At 35.4% G+C, this 21,223-nt stretch overlaps 1 protein-coding gene across 1 annotated transcript in view; it reads right to left on the bottom strand.

Annotated features, from left to right (window-relative positions):
- Window positions 1-10,071, bottom strand: part of jing (AE binding protein 2 jing) — a 450,866-nt gene extending 440,795 nt beyond the window's left edge. Inside the window, 1 exon segment of the mRNA XM_074181515.1 lies at window positions 9,791-10,071. Within this exon segment, the coding sequence (XP_074037616.1) occupies window positions 9,791-10,071 (281 nt within the window).
- Between the last annotated feature and the right edge of the window lie 11,152 nt (window positions 10,072-21,223).

The raw sequence follows: 21,223 nt of genomic DNA, 5'->3' as shown, positions 1-21,223 counted from the left end.
AAATTTTGTTGAAATGTCAATTAACTGCGAGACTCATTCTCATTGTAATCGGTAACTACGTTCAAAAAATCTACAGTGCTTTTCTTTAATTTCCTCCCATTTATTTTTTGAACGGGTCAACTCAAAAAATTGAAATTTGGGATAATGAAATTAATGCATGACTAATTTATTTTGAAGTGAAATTGACACATGAAACTTTCAAAATGGCGACTGGGCGCCATCTGGGAAAAAAATCAAATGGAAAGGGGTGTCTTGTTACACATCATTTTGAAGCTCCTGACGAATACTTCACAACCCTAGAATATGAAGTTAATATCTTCACCTACTACAAAATGGCGGAACATTTAATAATTTCCTGAAGACAAACACATTAATATCAATATTTCTAGAAATATTCCATTTCTAGAAATATTCTTAAAAGTGGAAAAACACTAAAATTCATTTGTTAGCAGATTTTTATAACATTTTTCTCATTATCTTGATATGAATGGTTTTCTTTCAAATATTCAAATATAAACCAACTGTTATTCTTTTAGAAGAATTGATCAACTCAAGCCAATAAATCTAATTTTAGTCAAGAAGAAACTTGACGTTTTTACTAATTTTCAATCTTCAACTTACAAATCTTGTTTACAAAACAAATGAACACAAAAATAAACATAGAGAATGATAAATAATGAATAAATATCAACATTCTCCCCCCGGCTAGAGTATTCAGTTGTTCTCTAGCTCCAATGAACCTTTTTCCTGAAGTACGAAAAATCACTCACTAGCAGCGCTAGTAGTTCGGTAGGGACAAACACTGCCTAATCCTCATATAAACATATGGTTAAGTACAATTAAAAAAGAATGTTTTTAACAGAAGAAAATGTTCCTGGAGCAAAACTGAAATGTGCAACTGTAAAAGATAACAATCTTGTAACATTAAAACTTTGGCTTGCATGCCGTAATTTAAAAAGAAAAAAGTGAATTAATAGACAGGTTAGTATACAGACTTTAGTAAACGAGTAGCGGTAGATTCAAACTGTAATAAAAGAAATTTAAAATAATTATGAATTTCAGACTTATTTCCGAGTGAAATATGAATCAAATATAAATGGTAATGAAATAAATTTAATTAAATATAATGAATATAATTGAGGTTATATCTCATTCTAATCAATGGTGATTAACTATGAAAAATTTACTATTAATTTCATGTTTATTTTTTGCACTGTTAAATCCACTCTCCTCGAAGCATGTATCCATTTCTTACATCTAACCTCATTATTATGAGGTTTTATAAAAGGTATAAAAAACACGTTTTCTTCCGGATATCCGACGTACAATTCGCAAAACAGCAATGCTTTGTTGGCATTATACTAGCACAAAATAATTTTTTATATCAGATTTATATTCTTGAATAATAAATTAATATTACGTAAATAACACTGTTTTACATGTGAATAGTTTATTGTTTGTCCCTACTACTAGTACTGCCTCTCGTGACACATTTGCTGTACTATTCTCAGGAAAAAGGCTCATTTACATATCTTCTCCACTTGGATTCAATGGTACTAAGTCACCATCACCACTAGAAAAACCAATGAAGAAGTGGTTCGGAGTAAGTGACTCTGCATCGAAAGGGTCAGACGATACTCTCGTCAAAGGTCGAGAGTTACGATTTTTCTGTTTCGGCAAAAAAGGTTCACAGTGTTTCCTCTCGAAGACTTTGATCATGGATAACTTTGCCAATAGTTCTTTTTACTGTTCCAACCAATCTCTCCCAAGCTCCTCCCATGTGAGGTGAAGAAGGATGGATAAACTTGAAAGTGATTCCTCTTCCAGACATAAAATCAATTAAACTGGAATGGTCCATTTCTTCGATGGCTTGATGTATTTGCACCTCTAAGATTCGTCCCATTATCGTTGTCCTCTTCTTGCAGCCATTCTAAATATTGCTTGAATGATCGAGTCGGTGTTGAGACTATGGGCTATTTCAAGGTGGATGGCTCTCACCGCAAGGCAGGTAAACACAACTCCCCATCTTTTCTCTCTTTTTCTACCAATTTTCACGAGAATTGGTCCAATGTAGTCCATTCCTATATTGACAAATGGTCTGATTTCTCTTTTCAATCGTTCTTCTGGTATTTGTCCCATAATGGGCGGTAGTGGTTTACTCCTTCCAATTCTGCATCTAAGACATCTGGAAAATGTTGTTCTAACTGCTCTAACTGCACCCAATATTTTTGTCGGAGTTCGTTCAGTACCAGTTCTATTCCTCTATGAAGAAATTTCTCATGATAATTATGGATGAGCAATTTTGTGAAATCATGCTTTGGACTCAATATAGCTGGTTGACTAACATCTCTTGACAAGCATTTTGACACATCTGTTCAGCCAGAGAGAACCATAATTTCATCTTTTAGTTCAGGACATAGACTGGCAAGCTTACTTCTTCCACTCAAAGGTTTTCCATTCTTGAGGCAGCAGATAACTGGATGCTGAGAAAATTTGGGTACAGTTTGCACAACAAGAGAGAGAAGAATTGATCAACTCAAGCCCAATAAATCCAATTTTAGTCAAGAAGGAACTTTATTGACGTTTTTACTAATTTTCAATCTTCAACTGATAAATTTTGTTTACAAAACAAATGAACACAAAAATAAACATACAGAATGATAAATAATGGGTAAATATCCACACCAACAACTAAAAACTACTGAATTTGCATGTTCAACATTTCTATTTCTTTCTCTCAATAGGTATGATGAAACAAAATGACCTTTCACCTAAACTTGACAATGACTTTCCTGAATTTTGTGGTTTCATTTTTGAAAAATAAATATTATACCCTAATTCAATAAAAAATTCAAGACGCCTATTCTTTCAGCACACTTTGTTCTACTTCAATCAGTTCCACAAATTATTTGATTTTGCAATGGTGCTAACCAAGAAAATAGGAAATTTTCACAAAATAATCCAAAGGATTTGCTAATCCTGAAGCATTTGCACTCTACAACATTGTTTGATTTTTTCAAAGAAATAATATTAAAGTCGCCTTTGGTGGTTTAATCCAAATACTAACTTCAAACTCCACATCTGCGAATATCTAATACGAGTATAATTTCAAATAAAATCAATATTGAATGAATATATTCATATAAAAAAGTGTACACCTACATTGGTGACACGCCTCAAGTTTACAGCTTTTCCATAGACCATTTTAGGAAGAAGGCGGGTTGATTGAAAAGCAATGCAATTATTCAATGACCTATGGCGACGCCCTGATCATATTTAAGATATTGCTGATCGAACAATAGTAATCGTAGGGAGTTAGTAAAAGTTCTCACCACGGAACATAAGTGCGTCTCTCATGAAAATATATTTTTCTATTTTCATGACAGAATATGGTAAACTGAAGTTATATAGTGAATTGATACGTAATGACTAATTCCGTTTAAAATCGCGTCTGACTCAACACATATTATTGAAAAGTAAAATCGCAGAATGGATATCTGGAAGTAGGGATGAAGATGAAGAAACTCCTATAAAATTCAATAATTTTCGAGAGCGCAGAGCAATCAGTTTTATTCCTGCCACGGTGGCAGCAATAGCAAGCGCAGTAATCCAGTGAAACAATATCTATTCAGAAGGCACGGCCTCACTTCGGGTCTATTACTATTTAGCTCGTTTGAGTTTTGATGTTCAACGGTTGTCGTTTGTACGGGGACGACAGCTGCTAGAACCACAATATCACCATTAAATGTTGAAAGAGTTGAAATTTTGGAACAAAGTACAAAATGATGGCCTGAAAATAAATGTAAAAATCCAAAATGGTTCTACTAGCTCTATTACAACTGTGAGGCTGGAGTATGGAGAACTTCGTGAATTGAGTACAGTCAGAAAAATGATAATGATCTCTAATTGCTTCGAAACCAGTTGACATTTGCAAAAGTTCAAGTCAAGATGTGTTGCAACAATTCCATAGTAGTTCAGCATCAAAAAAAAATCATCAAAACCACCTTAACACGAGTTCGAGAAAGTTTCTATTGGGTCAACTGTCGCAGTAACGGTGAGAAATGGTGTAAGCAAGCAAATCAATATGTAAGCTTCGAAGCTACAATGATGAGTCTTGACCAGTAACCAGATAAAAAAGTGGTTGGACAGGAAAGCCATATACTTCAAGTTCAAACGAAAAGATGACTCTTGGTTGTGCCAACTTTACAGGAACAGGGGAATATGTCCCAAGTATTGGGAATGAATAGATAATTTTGCACCTCGTTTTGCACCTATTGTGATAATTATTGCTTAGTTGCGATATGTTGTTCATAAAAAGGGAAAGAAATTGATGTCAGTTACATTTTGTATAATGAAAATCAATATACAAACATATTTCATGATGGTTTCACGGTGGTTTATCGTGAAGGTCGAGGAAGGTAACTAGATGCAAAAAAACTCTTGAACCATCTGTTTATTTATTTTTTGAGCGCGGATTCTTTTCACTATGTTTTTACATACGTTATGTTCGTGGAGATTATTATGCAGAGTTCTCTTGAAAACCACCATTTGAACAGAATTGTTCAACCAGCAATCCGCAAAAAATAACACGGTCAACAGTTGCTAATAGACACAATGGCAACTTTTGAACCGATTTCCGTAACATAGGAATCGATGCAACAACGGCTTCAAACAAATAATCATCATATTTTGTCAATTACGAAAACCAAGGTTAATGTTCAAATCCAATATATCGCTTGGATGATGACAGTACATTCGTCTTATCACTCCAATATGTAGAGTAAACCTATCGATGCCGTTTTCCAAACGAATAGAATCGCCACTTTCGTACAAGCACCGCTCTCATATGTTCTAGACTGCTTGTGCACCTACATAAAAAATATTTGCCACCGAAAGCAAAGCAAATAGACCTTCGCCACCAAAAGCAAAGCAATGTTCGATATTATCAAGAAAATGTTTGTTTCACTTATGAACCGTGGAACGGGAGGTCATCCCATGTCATCAACCGCGTACGTTCATCGGAACACCAGTTGCGACCAAATTCTTAAATTTTAATCACTGTCAATGACTCGTCATCTTTGTAGCTGACAACTTTTCAACTTTAATGACGTCCGATGAATTATTTATGAAAATATTGTTTTAGTAATTGCACGTTATGAATCGAAATGAAGCCGACTCAACAGTTGATAATGGTTAGGTACCTACTACTTCCACGGTGTCCATATATGCGTTGGCTCCTAACCAGAATATTGATTCTCCTAGCCATATGCGGAATGATGAAATTTTTTTTTGTAACATCCTCACGGACCGATGAACATGGTTCACTATTACCTTTTTTTCATTCTAAAAGGGAACATCCGTTTTGAACTGATTGTCGCTTAGTATTTTTTATGAAATTCAACTATAAACCTTGAAATCCTAAAGAGTATACACGCAATACTGACGGAAAAAATATTTTTACTTATTGTAATTTAACAAATGACATATCGTTGAAAGCGTCTTGATCGTCTGTTGGTTATAGGCTATGTGACGTCACCAAGAATTGAACATGGCGCCCTCTAGAGAATATAATATCATGAACTAAAAAAAATGTTAATGATGCTGTGCTGTGTATCAAATGAATAAGCTCAATTATCACATAATTTTCAAAATCGCGCCTCGAGATGTGAGCTAAACATTTTTGATCTCCAAGCCTACCCAAAATACGTAATTAAATACGTAAGTAAATACGTAAATATTTTTTCATTTACAAGAATGGATTATTATTATCATCATTGAATTGATAAAACATCTTCATAACTCAGGAACTCTTGAGGAAATGGAATGGTTAAGAAGTTTCTCAAGTTTCCAAACCTATGTTTCAGAGTACATGTAAAACAAAACCTAAATGAACAAAAAATGTAAAGCAAATAAGTACTTTAATACGAAATTACAATCCAAAAACAATTTAAGTAAAAAGTAATTTCAAAAACTAGAACCTGATTGCACAAAAATCACGGTCTTAAAATTAGAAAAGAAATTGTTATGTTCAAACTATGCAATATTTATCATACAAACAACCTTGCGAATTCCTGTCAAAAGGGGCCAAATCTTCTTAGGTTATTGGCAAACAAAAAATGGGGAGCAGAAGGAGTCACTCTCTTACAGTTCTACAGATCCTTAATCAGATCAAAAATCGACTATGGATCAATAGTTTACACCTCAGCATCGACACATCTCCTGAAGTCACTTGACAGCATCCATAACGCAACCCTACGCATAATTACAGGTGCATATATAACAACCCCTATCTAAAGTCTTCCCGCAGAAACTGGAGAGTCTTCGCTAACAACAAGAAGAAAGATATTAAGTTTGTCATACGCTGTACATATTTCGTCCCTCACAGAAACCTCATTCCATGCCAACCGAATCGTAAACCACAACAAATCCAAATTATCTTTCTCAGAAAGAATCAAACAGTACCTGCAAGAAATCGAACTTTCCCACTTACCGCCTATCCTCACAAACATCATAACTCCACCGCCGTGGACGAGCCAATCCGTTTCGATGAATACTGACCTCACAACATACGACAAAGCAAGAATAAACAACATTGTGATTAAAAAGCACTTTTCCGAAATCACGGACAAAGATCCAGACTATTTGCAAATATATAACGACTCTTCGAAAATGAACGAAGAATTAGGAACAGCAGTCATCACTCATGTAACCACCATGAAATATAAACTCCCCAGTACTTGCAGCGTGTTTACCGGAGAACTATATGCTATTCTTCAAGCTCTCACTTTCATGCAACAAACAGATTACCCGAAATACGTTATAATAACCGACTCTCTGAGCTCCATCCAGTCCATACGGAAAATATATACCCATCACCACATCGTTAAACTAATCAAATGTGAGCTCTTTCGAGTACTACAAAGACGAAAGAAGGTTGCTATAGTATGGGTTCCATCCCATATCGGCATTAGTGGGAACGAAAAATCCGATCAAAGTGCGAAAGAAGGTGCGCAACAAGCAGATGCCATGACAGAAACAAGAACAACACCCAGTGACCTCAAAGTGTTCATCAAAAACAAAGTGCTTGACACGTGGCAACACGTATGGTCCCAACAATCCTTCAAACTAGCTGAAATAAAACAAATCATTTCAACACCTTACAAATTTTAACTAAAGTCAGAAGCCATCAAATATTTAGCTATCACCAGACTTCGCCTCGGTCATCAAGGCTCACTCATGAATATCTAATAACTGGAAAACAAAAACCATCCTTCAATATATGCAAAACAGACCTCTCAGTAAAACACATAAATATTAGTAGAGTGTCTAATGTACTATGCGGAAAGGCTGGAGCATAACTTAGCGGAAAATCTCAAGGACATCTTAGGGATGAGCTGTTATATACAACCACTCATCTCATTCTTATCCGACATAAAGATATTACATAAATTGTAAATAACTTTTGTAAAATACTATGTCAAACCGCTAATAACCTTGAAGGTTGATGCGGGTAAATAAATAAAAAAAAAATCACACCAAATACATTTTAATGTATCTAATATATTATATTTATAGTGATATTCAGGAAATAGTCGTGGTCATACGCCACCTGAAAAACAGTACATTCTAAAGTAAGCAACTTAGGGCAAAGTTGCATATGACCACGGCTATCCACGACGTAAAGCCGTTTATCCATTTGTAAAGATAAGCTTCACGCACTTGTTACACAATATACTATTAATATTAATTCACTTATTACATCTTCCCTGCGCCGATGGGCCAACAATCGAACCACCGCAACTGCCTCACCACTCAAAATAGTCCCGTCCATACATATACATCGAAAGTAAATTTTTTCATGGGAAATTTATTTTCAGAATAGTGAAAGCACTACTCAAACTTTTTTACACGCCCCAGGAACTTAATCTACCTATTGATGAATAATCGAATTGAGATAGGGCAATATAATTGATTCTTGAAATGTTCAAGAGCTCGACCTGGAAGGTTCATTTTGTATTCAAGTCCAATAAATCATCCTAATAATTTCCGCTTTTTTTATTTAACAAAGAAAAAATACATTCATACAAGTTATCAAAAGATTAGGTAGACATTCCTTTTTTCACAAGTTTCTCAGATAAAGGGGTAGTTTTCTGCTTGCAGTGTAGGTTTTTTAGTTTAGAAACAGTTCAGTTCGTTACTGATTTTTATTTTTGTATTATAAATTCTTGTTAAGAAATTAACTTTTCATAACTTTATTATCGAGCAGTCGCCCAAAATATCCATCTGCTTATTTTTTTTATGTTAATTATTTTATTTTTACTTCTCTTCTCTCGAAAAGAAAGTTTATTGTCGAAAAAACAGATGGATATTTAGAAAAACCATTTGGGATGTTTCCAGTAGATACTCATTGTTAACACTCTCATAGATTAAGACAAGGGCCCAAGTGGTTGACCTTTCTTGACTAAATTAATGACCCCGACCAGTGGTGATTTTTCAAGAGATACTTAGCCGTTGCATTCATTCAGTTCTGAGATTTCGGCCGAGAACTATTTCTTATTCAGGGGTTTCCGCCAAGAACTAAACTCGCACTATAGTCCCCTCGCTGATCGAGAAGAGACTTAGCGTTAGTTCCTCGAGGTTACCCTGTTATTTTCTTTTTTTCGTGTAATGTTCGTCATTGTGTTTTGTGTTAATGAATTTTATCGTTGAGTACGCTGAATAATAATTCACCTATCACCAGCCTCGACAAGTGCAAGCTGCAGATTCACAGAAAGCGATTTCTCATCAGTGTTCGATGGATCACCATTCAAAAACTGAGTAACAAATGAAAAAAGAACAAATGTCAAATTTTTTTAAGTACAGGTTGTTTGTTGTTGCGTACCCATATAAAATGCGTACAAAAGTCACCAGAATTCTGGTTGGTGATCCGCAAGCATTACTAATAGGGTGATATTGAAATAGCGGTGAGATTTGAAAACAGTGGTAAAAGTTGACAAGTAAACCAAATGTCAAATTAGTAACTAGTAATGCCTTTCTCCAGTTTGACAACTGTCGACAATAAAGCAAGTAAATTCAGTGATGCGCACTTAAAGATTAATTCACCCATTGGTCCATGTGAAACACAATTCGTTACTATTGGTTCTCTAGGAAGGCACTTCAGACTCGCTAAATTTACGTCCTTGTCGGTACATTTTTTTTTGAAAAAGATCAGAGAGTGTGAACTGTTTTTAATCTCGTTTTGAAGTGACATGTGTCAGTGTAAATAACACCAAAACAAAAACACCCATCAGTCAATTAGCATTTAGCTACCCTTCAGCAAAGTGGAGTTATTCAAATGACATTTTGAACATATTCTAAGTACATATTGAGGTCAGGATTCAAAAACAACCTGTCGATCGAATTCACCCTTCCTAACAACACATTGAAACAGATGGAATCTTTATCGCATTGCACAATCGTCAAGAAGGCGCAGCAAACTAGTTTCAGGTATAAGAATCGCATACATTCCTACAAAGGAAGTTAATAAAAAACGAAGATTCCGCGAAAGGAATACCCGATAATAATCGAATAAAAGTGTCATTGACTTCAGACAAGTACGTAATCGTATTCTCGAAAGTAAAAACCAGTTGAAAAACGAGTGCACTCTCAATTTCAATTTACGCTATTCGGTTAAGGTAAAGGCCACGACTGACAACGGTAATGACCGTGCAGAGATTGCAAAACTCCCGAATTTACTGAATGAAACGGTGTAAACAAATCGCTGGACGAGCACAACAAACAATCCACTTACCTGTCTGAAGATTCGGAGCTGTCATATCTGTCGACGCATCTCTTCTTCCGGCAATCTTCTTCACAAGACAGGAATCCTTCATGTTTGGATCCATCCTTCGCACACAACTTAGCAAATAACTTCGCACTATCACTGTTCGCATAAAAGTTTTTCACTTGTTCACTCGACGGAACGTCCATACTGTCATTCGTCTCACAAACTACGGCATTGTCAATAACATTCACTGCAGTTTTTTCGATAACATCTCCGATCGGGCCACCCGTGCACAACCCGTCTGCCATTTTGAGAACACACTGTCGCGCTGCGTTCGACGCGCCTGTTCGTCGGGGGGTTCGAGGGGGGTGTGCACCGTGACGTCGCGGCCCCTCTCGATGTTCGCGTAGTCAGTGCATTAGACGTTGTTGCCGAACTGTGAATAATCTACTAAAGTCGAGAATTTCAAGGGTTTTCAACCGAGAGGTGATAATTGATTTCTCATCTCAAAGGTAATAATTATTAGTCCTAATTTGTAGTAATAGAAGTAAACAAAGAGTTTTAGTTTGACATTTTAAATAGTCCGACTGCGAAGAGGAAGTAGCTCCTATATATATAGGTATATTATGTCAAATTGAAATTATTTTTGATTGTAAAGATGATATTGTGTGGAATTATTTGTAATACTTGGAAATGCATAAACATAAGCATTGCGGATGTAACCTACTAAATGACCAAATTGACTTGGTCTACTGGCCGGTTTTCAAATTAGAACTCCTACATTGTTACACGTGAACAAAATTCAGATAGGTAATAAAGTCATTAAGGACCAGCTATTATTATCGACAGTGGTTGTATAGATATATAAGAGTGTACATTGTTAATTAGATCATTCGTTTGAAAATGTTCTTGTAGGACGAAACTGCAGTAACGTTAGTTACAAATGAAAGTGCTATAAACATTTAGAAAGTTTTAATTCTCATGTTTCAAAAAGGTATTGTATGGTTAAGATTATATTTTCAGTATATTTACTTCCTTTTACATTATTGTCCATTTCTATCATTTCGGAATTTTCTTTCATATTGAAAAAATAAGCTTTTGTTACCATCCGGATGAAAGAATGTCTGTTGGATTATGGACTAGTTGCAACTTAATTTAATCATAACTCTGAAAGGGCAATAGTTTCATGTTCATTCTTGAATAATGTTGGAAATGTATGCTTTATAAAGTAGATACGCAATTTATTATCGTACTATAAATTCACAGGGATGAAAAATAAACCTCAAAATGGATTTTTCTAAAACTTCAATTTCATATTGTAATTGAATTTTCATTTGCATATCAATATGTGTTATCCAATGATTAGACAAATGTGTTCTGTCTGTCTGTTCAAAATTTGTTTTTCCTTTAATCAGCTGTCGCCCCCATACGAACGACAACTCTCAAAAGTTGAGAAACTTGTGCGAGCTAAGGACTTACGACGTCTTATCTTTTAACGTGTAATTCCTAACACGGTTGCAGAATCATTCCAGCTTCAACCAGATAAATTCTCTCGAGAAAAATAACTGGTCGAGGCGGGAATCGAACCCACAGTCTTCTGATCGTGAGTCTGGCGCACTACCACCCTGGCCAATTCCAATACACACGTTTTGTTGATAAACCATTACTTGTCTCCGATTACAAACAAATAGAACGTCATAATAAAAAAATAAATGATACCTACCTACTTATTTTCCATAAAGAATTGTCACTTCTTTGCAGGACTTCATTTCTCTATTTCTAACAACTCAAAATTCACTCTAATAATAAAATTTTCCACTTGGTCGTAAACTGGAAAAAAAATTGGTTTATGCAAAGAAGAGCAAAGCTTGCATTGGCTGAATAATAACTCAAAAGTGACAATTTCAATGAAATTATAAAAAACCGGGAAAATGTTGTAAGTAATAAAATATTTATGTAATTTCCTTTTCGAAATATGTTTGATTTTATTCTGGGAAATAAAGAACATTTATATATTCTTAGGGCAACTAAAACCATCTACAAAAGTCACTATAAAATTGTCAACCTAAAGTATACCCATGCCCATCCTAGCAGCGTTGCCACATAATTTCTAAAACCTCAACTTCTGAAAAAATACTTCGGTTTCATCAATCATCAATAAAAAATTTTGAATATCGCACCACCAACAAATGAAATTGAATCTATTTGAAACGATTTTCCACATCAGAACAAAAAAACTGTCTCCTAACCATGTCATCTGATGATGATAACTTGGTTGATGAACTGCGCGTCGAGAGAAAGTTTTTATTGTTCTGGTGTGGGAAATAGTTTTCAGTAGATACATTCTAATGCTACCGAAAAAAATCATCACTCAATACGTGGTTCGCTAACCAAGTTAGCAACTTCAGGAGATGACTAATGGAGACAGTTCCAACACTACCTATCAAGTTAAGAATATATGATTATTAGAAGTAAATGTAACATATTTGTACAATTTATACTAGTATTGGTAAAGGTGAGCTAAATATAAGAGTCATCTTAATGAGTGAAAGCCGAGATGTTCGAATTTCCGGTGTGACACATTTTTCATTACAATTACAAGCTTTTATTTCACTTATAATGTTCAGGGCAAAACTGCAATTGAATTTAAATCAGTTATTCTCAAGCGATTGAGCTGACATTTTACACACACGTTTAGTTTGGATGAAAATGCATAGCCAAATAAGTAATGACATTCTTCGTTCAATATCGCGGACCGTAACCAATTTTAAAGGGTTATAACTCGTATTAGGTGGTGCTCTAAAAAATATTGTAGAGACCGACAGGGGTAAACAAGATGATGGATTCATTTTGCATAGTTCATAGTTCTTCGTTGTTGGTCAAAGGAACGTAACCTTAAGAAGAGGCAATGCATTGGAAGGTTCAGGGTTATTTGGGTGGAATAATTCAAGTAGCAAAGATCAATAAATGTTACAGTAATGGAAAATTTTTCACATGCTGAGTACCCCAGGAAAGTGTCCTGGTCCTTGTCTCCTCATAATATATAGAGAAAGGAACAAAATTCCTTTCTTATGAAAATTATTATCCAAACTTCCATTATTTAAATATAAATAAACAAAGAAAGAAAATAAGAAATAATTCGCCCAATCATATAAAATATACACATCAAAAATGTATGTAATACGTTGAGATTATAGATACACAAGTTTGAATATTTCTCCAATATTTACTGGACCTACAACATATGAAAATGATTCATTACACCTTAGTCGAATGTATCTGTATCTGTAGACTAGGGAAGGTGAGTAGACCCACAGCACTTAGGCTACATGTGACCCATTGTACATCCTCCCGAAGAGTTGTCCTCCTAGGTCATCGTCTATAATGTCCTTTCCAGGAAGGTGGACCGGTCACTAGGAGACATCTCCTTTATATTGGCAGGTGTAGGCCAAGGCTCGCCGAACACGCACTTTCTTTGGCAACTTTGAGGTGTCTCACGGTGGCCTCGGCAAAGGTTTTGGAAGGTGCAGCGACATTACTGTCGTTGCGCGGCGTCTTCAATCTTCTTTGGGTTCCCTCCGTGGAGGTGCACAAGTGAGGGAGCTTTCCTGCAGACGCAGCCGGTTATTGCCATTATTCATGGCGGAGCTCTTGGCGCCCGCCGCAGCAAGTGCCCTTGCTGTTGGGGGTGGTGTGGGGGAGGAGGCGGGTGCACTTATAGTTGCTGCCACTCCTGCCTCCTTCGCTCCTTTTGGCCTCGGCGCCGCAAATGCGCTTACGCCTTGGCCTTTGCATTATAACACGAGGTGATCTGCTATGTCCAGCCTCATTCCAAGCGGTAGATTGAGGTGGACATTTATGTTCATCCCCAGCCACCGCCTAAGATTGAGGTGAGCACTTCTGTCCAGCCTCGGGATTGGTTTTTGTTTTTGTTGTTTCTGTTTGTTTCATTCATGTGTGTTCCCACGAGTAGCAAGGGAAGAGTTGATCACCTCTGTCAGAGCCCCGCATTACCAGAGGTAGGCTGATTACAATGAGGTTTCGCGCAGTTCCCCAAGGGGATCATTCGTAACCGCATATCACCCTGCGGTCATTCAGCTGTCGGCACGATTCCTTACACCTTAGCTTGGGTAGGCTGTTCCACGGTGGTATATGTTTCGCAAAAGCTTTTGGGGAGTTTTAGTTCCCCTCACCCTACTTATTTCTGCCCGGCGACCCTGTCCGTAAGGCCACATTGGCTACAGGGCCTCCAGTTCCCTGGCCGTTTCCCTATCCGCCACCTGGGGACGCGCTCGATAAGTAGCCCAACCCACGGGATAGTCGAATGTCGCAGTGATTATGGTATTCTTGGATGGGGAGAAGTCACTACTACTCACTTGGATAAACTCAAAGTCATACAAAAACTAATAACAAAATAATGTTTAGGAAAATCCGAACTTATTCCACACTTCTCTACAGTAAATCGATAATCTTGGATCCAAGGCAATTATTCTTTACCAAAATTTTCCATTTTTATTTAAAATATTAGCATAAATTAGCATAAATAAGAGCCCATATAACATCAATATCCAACGCGAGGAAACGTTAACAAAAACCTGAATAATCCAACATTCTACAAAACCATGTTTTTAGCACCTTGAGTTTTTAACTTTATACCCCCTGATATGTATTTCATTGTGCCTTTAAATGATGGTTATTGCAAATAAATTATTTATTATTATTATTATTATTACACTATGTCTCAGTGAGACAACAAAAATACCTAGCTTCATAGTGAAATATGATCAAGATGGAGAAGTGGAAAGCCATAACCTTTATTTCCCAAAAATTAATATCTCTTTAAAAATATACTCTTTCAATTTAAACAAGACTCCTATGGCTGGGATTTAATTCCGTGATATTTCATGACAAAAGGTCATAATTTTATGAACGAAATGAGTGTTTTTTTCTTATAATGTTATCCGTATTTGCTACTGAAGAGCCCATAAGGCAAGTGTCTTACGGCGAAACATCGGATGTCTAGCAGTGATGTAAGACGACGAAGGTTGATGCGCGGGGGTAAAATGACGGTCTGAGCAATGAAGCGCCATCGTTGAGATCGCGACCCGAACGCGGGGAGACGCGTGAGGGCAGACGTCGTTGGCGGTTGTGTTGGTTTTGCGAAATTTATTTGTAGGTAACAATTCTATTCTCGAAGCTAAGCATTACTTAGTGCAGTTGGCATATTTTTTAAGTTACTGTATTTTTGAAGTAAAAATATAAATTACTAGCTGTTGCCCGCGGCTTCGCCCCCGTAGAATTTGGTTTGTAACATTTTAAATAAATAGTTACAATATTTTTTATTAATCCAAAACTTCAGATTTCCAACTGCAAAACTGACGAAATTCAATACAATCTTTTAACCCCCATTTGTCCCCTTTGGAGGTGGAAATTCCTGATTCCCTTTCTTAATGCTTATTTACGCTATACAAAGAACCTACCTGCATATTTCAAGATTCTAGGTTCAGTAGCTTCGGCTGTACGTTGATATAAGAGTGTCAATAGGTCCCACTTATGCAATACTAGCTGTTCCCAGCTATTTTACTCGCGTTATCGTGGGAACCTATCCTATGTGTTATTCCATGTCGTGATCTATCTATATACCAACTTACATTTGAATACGTTGAACTGTTTAGGCGTGAAAGAATGAAAAACGTAAATACATATATTACCTTCATCCATCCTCACAAACTTTACGCATTTATAATATTAGTATGAGTAGGATAACCAATGTATTTCATTCCAATCCTTTCAGTTTTTTTTTTTTTGCTGATGTTATTCAGTATTGTATAAGTGGGTAGCTATTGATTGACTGAAGCTACTGAACCTAAAATCTTGAATTATGCAGGTAGGTTCTTTGTATAACGTAAATGAGCTTCAAGGAAGAAAATCAGGAATTTCCACCCCACAAGGGGGAAAATGGGGGTTTAAAGATTGTATTGAATTTCGTTAGTTTTGAAGTTGGAAACCTGTAGTTTTGGGTTAATAAAAAAATTATGTAACTATTTGTTTAAAATGGTCTGTCACGAAGCTTGATGTGACAAACCAAATTCTACGCGGGCGAACCTGGGGGCAACAACTAGTTTTTGATAACGCGACGTCACCGAACTCAATGACAAACGCCGGCTCTTCGCCTAGTGGCGCCTAAAGATTATAATTTATTTGTGACTGGATTAACAAATTCAACAAAAGTATCAAAACTTAATAAGTTAACAAACTGGCAAGCTATCAAATCAACGAACTGTACTAAGAAAACTAACGAAATCAACTAGTAACTTCAGTGTTTCACTTAAATTATTGGAAAGTACAATAGCCGAGTTTAATAAAAAAATTACATTTTAGCTCATTCAATTGTTTGTCTTCACACGTTTTGTAACATCAAAGGTGTTATAATTTTCAGCTGAAAAATAATCCAAAATATTTGAATATTTTTTTGTCTGAATTACTAAGACATTATTTCATATTCATACTGACGAATATATTATTATTACTATTGAGGTATGTGCATAATCTACACTGCTTAAATTGAGTGTTCGACTTTTTACGAATTTTTAATTACACACTTTTCCTAGATTGTAATTGAAAAATAAAGTTGTGGAAATGAGAAAGGTAAGTTTTGAAACGCCGGAATAATTTGTGCCTGTTTTAATTTTATCATCAAATCACAAACGGGCGCAGGTAAACCCGAGTTGTTCTACGGGCTACCGTTCTGTCGGGTGACGATATGAAAAAATTCGATTATGATTTTGTATGCATTCTTTTTGGTAGCAACATGATGGGATGGCAAGACTCTTCATCGTGATTTCTGTTCAGTGAAAGTTCTTGTAAATGAGTTATCTTTTCGATTTTACTTTTTCAATCCATCATTATGAATTTTTATTGATTTGCGGATCAATAATGTTATGATTCAGGAAGTTCATGATTATGTTAAAATTCTACATAAGTCAATATGATTACATACGTTATAGTCATGTATTATATGCTGTCTTAATGCATGAAAATATGATTTTTCTATACCTTTCATTTCTAGTAACATCTCCATTTTGTGAACACAGCGCCAAAAGCGGAAAAAAAAATTTATCGATACTGATTATTGTGTCAAAGAAATATACAGAGAATAATACAAAAATTATATATCTCTTCAATACAGTACCTACTGACGTTCGCAATCTTAATATAAGATCGAAAGGTACTATAACACCACCAATCCATAAATCATCATTGTTTGTGAGAAGTTTTTCCTATAATGTATCGACCACTTACAATGCTATTCCAAATGATTTTAAGAATATGAAACTCTCCTCCTTTCGAAAAAAATTTGTTTGAATTTATGAAATTCTCCAATATCTAGAAAGCGGTTATTTGAATCAGCACATATATCTATAGTTTCACTCAATTTTCTTAAGTTATCTGCGATATTTTGTTCTTTTGTTCTGTTTGTCCAAAGGTTGAGTGGAAGACCATCTTTGTGTACTCCAGGTGCTCAAGATGAACTCCGCCTTTTCAGTTAGCATAGGAAATGTTGTAGCATATTTGATAGGTTTAATTTTTTTTTGTAATCCTGTGTTCTACTGAATAAAGAATATTATTATTATTATTATTATTATTATTTTGATTTACATTGAAGTGTTGGTACATGCAATGTTTCTTTATCGCTTTTGGGGCTTCGTTCACCAGATGAAATTATTGCTAGTCAAGAAATGTTTTCCTCAAACGGAGCAGATACAGTCGTGCCACATTTGAAGTTAATATAATAGTGCCACAGATATACTGCTGTTTGGGTTGGGTCTTTCCTGCACTGACGAGGGGTAATATCCAGAGAGCGGGCTGTAGGTGATCCTCTTGATTTGGCTTCAGCGAGGTCCTGCTGCTGAATGAACGAGAGGTTTTTGTAAATCAATCCCCTGTGAGGTACCTTCCATAAATGTCTATCAGATGTAATTGAATGTCCATCGTGGTATCAACCGAAGAAGTAGTTTGTCCGGCAGGAATTTAACAGACCTTATTAAGTAGGAACGTTTTGAGAGGTGAATTTATTTGCTTTATTTGTTTTCACCGTGAATACTTCATAGAATCTCCACGAACTTCACATATCCAGCGCACAGATTCTTGTCATAGAATGCTTAAATACTCCTTGACCCATCTTGACCAGAATATATCTGCCGGCCTCTGTGATTTCTACCAATATTTTCTCAGGTACTGATTTTTGAATTTTGTTGAAAATGGACTCCCTGAAGAGGATCCAATCAGAAGAGTTAATGGTCTTCTACTATTCTTTTTACTATATTTTTCAAGAAAATACTGATACATTTTTTGACGTCTCTATTTCGTTTCTTACATTCAACAACTACAACTTTTTCTACAAGGTTCAACTGATACAACATATAAGTAGTAACAAAATGAACAAAGTGAAATAAATAAACCTAACAAAAATAATATACCAGCAACACCTAGGATACATGGATTTCTTAACCTTTAAACAAAAATAGAAAACGGGACTGGATGGAATTTGCCGATGTCAGAACCAGTCAAGAGCTTCCAAATACACCCAAAATTTTTCCCAGGAAACGAAAAGTATACCGGATGTAAACCAATTTTGATTCGCGATTGTCACTTTTTTAATCTCCCGGTATTATAATATTAATAATAATAATAATTATTCTCGGATACAAGGATTACTTACCTCACAGTGTGGGGAGTGGTCATTGCATGCTGGCGCGCCCTCCTGAATGTATCGGGGCACCGAGGGATAGAGCCTGACCAGCGGAAACTTGGGTAATAATAAGCATTTTATTTTACATCACATATCCTATTTTGGTGAGAATATACTTACCGTTAAGTTTTTTTTTTTTGGAAAAAAAATACGACCACCCAAAAACATTAGCTTTGCTTTCATTCTCTAATGTGGAAATAAAATTAGTACTTACTTCTGCTTTTCCGACTACACACTCATTACCAATTTTTTGGCAGATATTTCACTTTCATGATATCATTATTTTTTTAATGGTACAATAATAGCTCATATTATTCAGAAATATTTTTTTCCAAAATATTATTATAATGAACACATTTTTTAAACACTCACTTATAAAATCATAAAAATCATTATTTCAGTCGAAACTACATCTTACTTTAAAACATACCCGTTTGTCTACCTGGTTGTGATTGAAACGATTAGGTATAACAATGTCACATGAACGATATCAAAAACAACGAATTAATCACATAATTTAGAAAACTGAAGAGTCGATATGTAATAGGAAACAAAAAAATAAGCACTATTGAAATCTACAATATACCGTTTCCAGACATTGTCGAATTCGATCTACCGTTCCTCTTACAACGTTTCAGCTGTTCATGGTTTATTTCCACAATTGCGCTCCTTTACCGATTTTCCAAATCATCTCGATTTCCTTTCGGTGTACGGTACGTTTGATTTTTCACATGAACCCAAAAGAAGAAATTGAGCGGTGTTAAATCTGTCCATCTGTCACGTAAAACTCCATCGAAATATTGTACCACACGTCCGATATTAGAAGGTGGCCCCCGTCCTGTTGAAAATACATATTTTTTGGTAAATTCTCTAAGTACCCTTCGATTTCATTCTGGAGAAAAACCAAGTATTGCTCTCCCGTTAAAGATCTTTCAAAGATAATTGGACCAATTGTCCGTTTTGTCCAATTATGCCAATCCATATCATTCTTGAGAATTACCTTCTCATAAAAGATGAGCATTTTCTTGTGCCTAATAGCAAGTATTGTTTCTATTAAATATGTCATTATTCAAAAAACGAGACTTGTCTGAATAAAGTATGATATAAGGAAATTCTGCATCAACTTTCATTTTTTGGAAAAAACCGGTTAGAATGTACCAACCGCTTGATAGACTCAGTTTCATACAATTTTTGATTTTTTTGATATTTGAAGGAAAGGTGTTTGTGTTTTTAATATTTTCCACACAGTGGTAAATGATATCAACTTCCAAAGCAATTTCTCAGACACTATTCTGTTCAAGTGAACATAGCTGGCACATCTATTTTTTTTGTCCTCACTTACAATGATCTCATTGAACATGTGTGGCACTTGATGAGGAGAAGACTTGATGCTTGTGTTACAAGTCAAGATTCTCATTTTCAGCATCTAATTTCATTATTTTCCATTATTACCTATGCTGTTCTCCAAATAAAATACAAATTAAGTAGCAAACTGAATACGTCTTTCATCTACTATCCAAACAGATTTTTATATCAGAGCTTGTTCAAACGGCGACGAATATCAAAACACATTTTTGAACTTGAATAATGTATCATCTCCATTTCAACGCTATTGTTCTGATTCGATAAAGTTTAGCTATTTAAAAAAGTTTACTTAGTGAAAACAGTGGCGTACAATAATTTCTACCATAAATATCAATCAAGTAACCATCTGCGACGCCACTGGAATCAAAATTCCAATTCCAATTCGATGACAAGTAATCACCACCTGAAATTGATGGTATCATTTAAGATACACCCTGTATATAAAAGTTATACGGCCACATTTTCAAAATGGTTCCAAGTGGATAATGTGATGGTTTTCATTGTAGCCAAAATATATATTTTCGAAATGGGACAACTATTTCATTTTCCTGCCATTAAAATGACCACTTTATTTCCTCCTCAGCAGTTTTAAGTTAATGTACGATGATCCGAAAAGTACACACTACTTTCGTTTTCTTAAACCTTAAACAGGTGCATTATAGTAGTGCAAGAGCCATGAATTGTTTTTCCACAAATCCGGACCTTTTTTTTCAGATTACTTCACGCAAATTATCAGCGACTTCTCTGATTCTGATTCGGCCGTTGTTCAAAACAATTTTTTTCACATTTTGCACGTTTTCATCGATGCTGAGGTATCCACAGCATTCTTCATCTTCAACGTCTTTGGGGTCATCTTAGAAACGTTTATATCAATCGTGAACCATAGGCCTTTGTCTATTGCACACATTTTGTTATACTTTATTTGATTTTCAAGTAAAATTTTATATAAATTATTCTATACATTTGTTTTAACTAACGAAAATCGCAGAGCTCTTAAAAACATTTTCAACCTTAGCATCTACTACGGACAAAGTAAACAATGAATACAGCTGAAAATTATACTTCAAGAGTATGCATACCAACATAATAAGATAAAATTTTCACGGTCGGACTCTCCAAACCCGTGAAATTTAAATATTCCCGTTACTTTCTGAACCTCGTAGCAAATACGCCCTGTGGATTCATCTAGTATATTTTAAAAGTGATCTTAAAAATTTTAATTTTACCATGGGTTACCATCTTACCTCGTGAGAATCTCAATAGTAATTCATCTTCAAATTGATTCAAATAAACTACTTGAAAGACCTACAATTTCTCGGAATAAAATGAAATAAAACATTAAA

This window comes from Leptinotarsa decemlineata, unplaced genomic scaffold, assembly GCF_025532065.1.
Source record: "Leptinotarsa decemlineata unplaced genomic scaffold, Ldec_3_MD MMD2_tig00026314_RagTag_RagTag, whole genome shotgun sequence".
Lineage (NCBI taxonomy): Eukaryota > Metazoa > Arthropoda > Insecta > Coleoptera > Chrysomelidae > Leptinotarsa > Leptinotarsa decemlineata.
This window is presented reverse-complemented; position numbering and strand designations above follow the sequence as displayed.